This window comes from Papio anubis, chromosome 9 (genome assembly GCF_008728515.1).
Source record: "Papio anubis isolate 15944 chromosome 9, Panubis1.0, whole genome shotgun sequence".
In the NCBI taxonomy this organism is placed as follows: Eukaryota; Metazoa; Chordata; class Mammalia; order Primates; family Cercopithecidae; genus Papio; species Papio anubis.
In genome coordinates this window covers 36878990-36885752 of record NC_044984.1, presented here as the reverse complement: position 1 = coordinate 36885752, position 6763 = coordinate 36878990, and the positions used below count along the sequence as shown (strand labels likewise).

The 6763-nt window shown below is 45.2% G+C and overlaps 1 protein-coding gene across 4 annotated transcripts in view; it reads left to right on the top strand.

Moving 5' to 3' along the window:
• Positions 1-457: 457 nt before the first annotated feature.
• The window catches only part of GXYLT1 (glucoside xylosyltransferase 1), a 67667-nt gene continuing 61361 nt past the window's right edge, over positions 458-6763 (top strand). For 2 of the 4 annotated variants that reach the window (XR_002515617.2, XM_017946407.3), the window contains exon 1: positions 458-908. Coding sequence is in view for 3 of the 4 variants with exons in the window: in XM_017946407.3 (XP_017801896.2) it covers positions 688-908 (221 nt within the window). In the remaining variant the exon portion in view is untranslated. The remainder of the gene's footprint in view (positions 909-6763) is intronic. The other 2 variants (XM_021922189.2, XM_021922188.2) reach the window with 2 other exon arrangements.

The following is a 6763-nucleotide window of genomic DNA, read 5'->3' as shown; positions in this document are numbered from 1 at the left end:
GGGGAGGATGGAGAGGAAAGTGGCCTAGTCAAGTGCCTTCTAAGTGCTAGGCGGTTTTCGTGCGTTAAACAGTTTAATCTTTACAACCACCCCACGATGAGGATAGTAGCTCCATTTTAGGGACGAAGAAACATGCTCAGAGAATTTAGGTTACCCAGTGTCACAAACCACCATGTGGAAGGACCATAATTAGAATTTAGGTCAACTGCCTCCAGAGCCGAGGCTTTCGCTCCACCTCTCTCGGCGGTCGAGACCCACTGGGCTAACGCGAGTCACCTGCGCGTTAGCCTGCGCTCACTCTTCCCCGCAAGCGCGCCGCGTTCCGCGCGCCCACTCCGCCCCCGGCGCGCCAGCCCAGCGTCCCTCCCACGCGATCTGCGCCGGCGCGTCCAGCCCTCCCGCCCGGGGGAGAGGCGGAGCTGCGTCGCTGCGGCTGACCCATGGGCGCACGGCGGCAGAGGCGGCGTCCGGGCTTCCGGGCGGGTTGTCAGCGGGCTTCGGCGCCGCGGCTGCGCTCGCCTAGGTGGTGGGCGGGGAGGGAAGGAAGGGAGCGGGTGCAAGGCGGCGGCCGCTGCGGCGGCGGGGGAGGAACTTGTTGCGCCCGCGGCTGCGCGGTGCCGCTCCCTGAGCTCCAGTTCGCCCGGGCGGGCGCGGCGGCGGCGGAGACTGAGGAGCGCGGCCGGGGCGATGCGGCGCTACCTGCGCGTCGTCGTGCTGTGTTTGGCCTGCGGCTTCTGCTCGCTTCTTTACGCTTTCAGTCAGCTCGCCGTATCCCTGGAAGAAGGAGCGGGTGGCGGTGGCGGGAAGCCGCAGGCCGCGGTGGCTTCCTGGCTCGCGGGCGGCGGACGCGGCGCCGTGAGAGGCACGGGCGGCGCGGGCCCCGCAGCGCATCCCGGCGGGTCGGGCAGGTACGGGCAGTTCCCGGTGGGGGACGCGGCGGGCGCAGGGCGCGGGCTCGGCCTGGCCCGGGCTGCTCGCGGGTCGGCGCCGCGCCTCCCGCGTCTTTCCTGCGGTTTCTGACCCCTCACTGATTTCCCTCCTTCCCCTCCGGCCGGGACTAAACCAGCGCTGCTCCCGCCTGAGAGTGTCCCACACTTTTTGTGTTTGTCTTTTGACCCAGTCATGCGCCCTTTAAAGCAGTTAGAAATTAATTTTCAATTTTTTTAAAAAAGGATTCTTTGAAAATAAGAAGTGTTCACAAAAGCCTTGCTGCTGCCTGGCTAGTGAGAATTCCTTCTTGTTTCAGTGGAGTTCAAGTTGAGATATTTAAACATGAGGCTGGCGCCCTAGTTCAGTGTTTAAGGATTGTGCGTGTATGTGTGTGTGTTTTGTCTCTCATGCTGATTTTGCTGTGTTAACGCTTACACTTTTAAGCATTAGCCACGGTTAAATTTGGAAATGGCATTTGTGCGGGTTGTGAAATTTTCTTTTGGAAACACTATCTTTCTTGACAAATCGGTATTTAAAAAGCGACGTAATGACCTAGGTGGATTTGCACAAATCACTGCCAGAGTAGGAATCGACACGAGATTTAAATAGAAAAAAAAATGTTTCTGTCAACGCATTATGAATGCTTGAAATCTGAGCGTTTACACTGCCTTGCAACAAGGACACTTCCACCTTATGTATGGGCACCTCTCTGGGAACGACTGAAGTGCTCCCTACCAAGACTTGGCAAATGCTGCTTTGATACAGAAAAGTATAGGATTTGTCTGGAGAGGGAGTGTAGGTCAGCTGTGGGCTGTTTAACATCGTTTTGAGAGTCGATGGTCATTCCCAGAATGAAAAGGGGAAGTTTGGGCGAGTAGCAGCGTGGAAAGCGGACTTGTCATGTTTTTACCCTGCAATTTGGTTACAGTCAGGGTAATTCCTACATCAGGACCCTCAGTTGTCTGTCTTGGGAGAAAGCATTCACTGAAAACTTGAATGAGCTCGGGAAAAATGACAGGTTGAAGCTAAACTGTTTATGGCCTAGTACGTTATTGTGAAGCATTTGCAATTATGGAAAATGGATTATATTGGGCAAAATTGTAAGGAGGCAACATTTTAATTAAATATTTAATGAAGTTAGACTGATGCTAGCATTGCATTTTTAGTGCCTTGGTCTTAGATATTTTATTTTGTGACAAAAATTTACAAATTTTGTTTACTTGACCAGTTAACTTTAATAAAATTATTTGAAATTTTTGAAAATAAGAGCCTCAGTTTCAGTAAACATCCAATAGAATCATTACTTAAATGTTAAGTTTTATGTGTCAGGATTGAGTCAGCTGAAATGCTGTACTTTTTTAGGTCCTTTGAGTAGCATGACTCTTTATTTTAAACGAGGTGTACATCTAAGTTAGAACTAAAGGTGTATCTATCTGTCTTTGTAAAAATGTAATGAAGAACAACATGTCACCACATTTGTGTGCATAAGAAACCATTTGGGCAGAGGAACAAGTTGGAAAAGTTGGATTGTCAAGTTTTACCCTATGGTTTGATTAAGGTCATGCAAATTACTAAGACCTCAGGACTCTATTTTACATATCGTCATTTATGACATCTTTATAGAAATCTCGTAGAGTTAAATCAACTTTTGGCAACGCTCAGTAGGTAGCTCACACCTGTAACCCCAGAATTTGGGGAGGCGGAGTGGGGATGATTGATTGCTGGAGACCAGGAGTTTGACACCAGCCTGGTCAACAACCCATCTCTACAAAAAATAAAAAAAATTTTAAAAATTAACTGAATGTGGTGTTTCACATCTGTAATCACAGCACTTTGGGAGGCTGAGGTGGGAGGATCACTGGAGCCCAGGAGTTCAAGGCTACAGTGAGCTATGATTGTACTAGTGTAATCCAACCTGGGTGACAGAGCAAGATCCGGTCTCCAAAAAAACAGAACCAAACCAAAACTTTTTTGGCCACCATGAGATATGGTATAGAAATCCCTAAGCTCTTCATGTATAAATCATTTGGCCAAGATCGAAAGCAAATCATTATTGGAGGAGGATTAGAAACCGTGTATCCTTTGATTGTTATACAAGAGCTCTTTCTGTAAAGAGAGATAAGGGTCTAATTTAGATAGTGGACTCAGTGCGCAGTGGGGCTGTGGGGCAAGCCAGCAGCTTCCTGTTTTCAGTAGTACTTAGGTATTATTGCATTTTTGTCTTTTTTGATAACATCTTACTTGAACGATTGTAACTATTATTTCTCTTATTTTAAACATGGAATCTAGGTTTGTACCCAGTTAAGTTCCGTTGTTTAGATCTTATAAAAACTATTCATAGTATAGAATTTCATGGCAACAAATACTTGGAAAAGTGTTTCCAAGTCCTTGAAGTAAGAACTTTAAAATGAAAGGAACAGTTTTTCAGTGGAATCTCTTATCCATTAGTGTATTCTATTTGAAGCCATGATTTTAATAATCAGAAAATACATAGGTCTTGGAGTCAGATAAACCCGTGTTCTCAGTATTCTGGCTCTGGTTGCTGTGAGACTTTGCCTAAATTGTGTCAGTTGCCTGTGTTTTAATTTCCTCACTTGTAAAATGTAGATAATACTTATTTTTTTAAAGCTTTATTAGGGTATAATTGATAAATAGAAATTGTATATGGTTAAGGCATACAACTTGATAGTTTGACATACATGTACATTGAGAAATGATCACAGTCAAGCTAGTTAAACATCATTCATCACCTCACGTAGGGTTTTTTTTTTTGTGTGGTGAAAGCACTTAAGATCTACTGTCATAGCACATTTTAGATATACAATACAGGTTGTTAACTCTAGTCACCAGGCTGTACATTAGATTACCTTACTTAATTTATAGTGGAATTCTTAGTTGTCTTTGGTAAAATTCAATAAAACGATCTCAAGCAAAACATATTTATAGGCTTATACAGTTTTTGAATTGAAGGAAAAACTGCAGATAGCAGGGCAGCTCAAAGGACCTTAAGGAATGGGGACTCTTTTCCACTAACGACATAACTTTCTTCATGGGGTTTTTCTATTCTTGCAGGTTTTATTCTCTAATCTCAAATACAAAATCCTAGGAAAAGGCTGTCATTGGACTTGCTTGGATTGCATGCCCGTTTGTGGACCAGTCAGTGTTAACTTGGGATGGGGAGCTCTGATTTGTTGACTTTGTGTCACTTGCCTGGTGCAGACAGAATAACATGATTGGTGTTGGAGAGGAGGGGTGCCTCAAAGGAGAAGAAATGCTGGGTAGGCAGTGGCTCTTCTACAAGAAGAGACTCAGGCTCTTCAGTGTGGACAGACTGTATTAAGGTGTTGGACAGAAAGCAGTAGTTATTACTGGACATCAGTACTTCATACCACTTAGTTGCATTTTGGTTCCTTTTTGCATTTTAGTTACTCAGGGTGATTAAATTATCATATTTCACTGATGAGTCCTGACATTGATTATCAAAATTTTACGTGTGGCTATACAGCAGTATTGGTAGTGGGGAATCAAGAAATTACTAAATATTTCGGTGATACCATTTCTGGACCTATCATGCCCTTGGAGTCTCCTCGTGTGTCTCCTTGTCACACAGGGAGGTAATTACCTCACTTTCTCTTTTAGATCTGGTTAGGCCATAGACTTATCATTTCTGCTGGATCCTGGGAACCCTAGTGTTGTATACTGAGAACTTAAAGAATAGAAAGTAAGGGTTTTGGAGTGACAGACTTCAGCTTTGCCACTTACTGACTGTTGACCTTGAACTTGTTTTCTTCATCAGAGAGAAGAGTATGATATTGAGTTGTTTGTGAGAATTGAAATTAAATATTAAATAGCTGGCGTAGAGTACCTAGTATGGTGCCTGACACAACAACATTTTAGCAAATATCATTTTGGTAATTTAAATTTTAAGTTGGGATTTTTTTTTTTTTCTTTCCAATTTCTGACCTCTGGGAAAAATTCTGGTCGTTGGGCTCCAGTTAAGACCTGTTAAATCAAAATGCCCTGGCAATGGGGTCCAGGAATTTATATTTTACATATGTGCCCCAGCTTGTTGTGATAAAACCAAAAATTGAGAATAGTTTGGGCACTATTTTCACACTACTGTTTTTAATGAAGTTCCCCCTGCCTTTTTTTTTTTTTTTTTTTGTGAGACGGAGTCTCGCTCTGTCACCCCGGCTGGGGTGCCGTGGCCGGGTCCCAGCTCACTGCAAGCTCCGCCTCCCGGGTTCCCGCCATTCTCCTGCCTCAGCCTCCCGAGTAGCTGGGACTACAGGCGCCCACAACCGCGCCCGGCTAATTTTTTGTATTTTTAGTAGAGACGAGGTTTCACCGTGGTCTCGATCTCCTGACCTTGTGATCCGCCCGTCTCGGCCTCCCAAAGTGCTGGGATTACAGGCGTGAGCCACCGCGTCCGGCCAGCCTTTTTTTTTTCTCTTTCTCTTTCGCTCTGTCGCCCAGGCTGGAGTGCAGTGGAGCCATCTCGGCTCGCTGCAAGCTCCGTCTCCCGGGTTCACGCCATTCTCCTGCCTCAGCCTCTGAGTAGCTGGGACTATAGGCGCCCACCACCACACCCGGCTAATTTTTTGTATTTTTAGTAGAGGCGGGGTTTCATCGTATTAGTCAGGATGGTCTGGAAATCCTGACCTGGTGATCCGCCTGCCTCAGCTTCCCAAAGTGCTGAAATTACAGGCGTGAGCCACCTGCCCAGCCCATTTCCTCCCTTTTTTCTGCAGTTACGTTTGAAGAAGAGAGTTGAGTCGGTGAACAGTAAAGAGAGTTGAATTACTTACTAAAGCCATTTTAATCTCTGCTTTGTTATTGCAAAAACATCTTACTTAAAACCAGTGCCCTGTACCTTGTATTTTAGGTCATTGAAGGATCATAGTGTCTACGTTACGTATTTGTGAAGTGTTATCTTAGTTTGATTGGGCTGCTATAACAAAATACCATCGACTAGAGAGCTTAGAAACTACAGAAATTTCTTTCGGTTCTGGAGACTAGAAATCCAAGTCAAGGCACCAGCAGGTTCAGTGTCTGATGAGGACCCATTTCCTGGTTCATACCATAGGTGGCGCCTTCTCCCTGTGTTCTCACATGGTAGAAGACATGAGGCAGACCCCTTTTATAAGGGCCCCCCACTAATCCCATTTGTGGAGGCTTTGCTCTCATGACCTAATCACCTACCAAAAGACCCTACCTCGTAACATCATGTTGGTAATTAGATTTCAACATATGAATTTTGAGGGGACACAAACATTCAGACCATAGCAAATGCTTAGTGCAAACCTGACACATAGTATTTAATAAATACTAGTAATTAATTAAAATATTCCGTGCTTTTGGGGGGGGAAACTTACTTGGCTTATGAAAAAATAATAGGTACTTTTGATTTAGAAATCTTATTTTTTATTTCTGAGACAAGGTCTCACTCTGTCATCCAAGGTGGAGTACAGTGGCCTGAGATCATGGCTCACTGCAGCCTTGACCTTCTGGGCTCAAGTGATCCTCCCACCTTAGCTTCCCGAGTAGCTGTGACTACAGGCGTGCACACCACACCTGGCTTTTTTTTTTTTTGTGACAGAGTCTCGCTCCGTTGCCCAGGCTGGCGTGCAGTGGCATAATCTCGGCTCAGTGTAACCTCCGCCTCCTGGGTTCAACCAATTCTCCTGCCTCACAAGTAGCTGGGATTACAGGTGTGTGCCAATCTGCCCAGCTTTTTTTTTTTTTTTTTTTTTTTTTGTATTTTTTGGTAGAGGTGGGATTTCACCATGTTGGCCAGCCTGGTCTTGAACTCCTGACCTCAGGTGATCCGCCT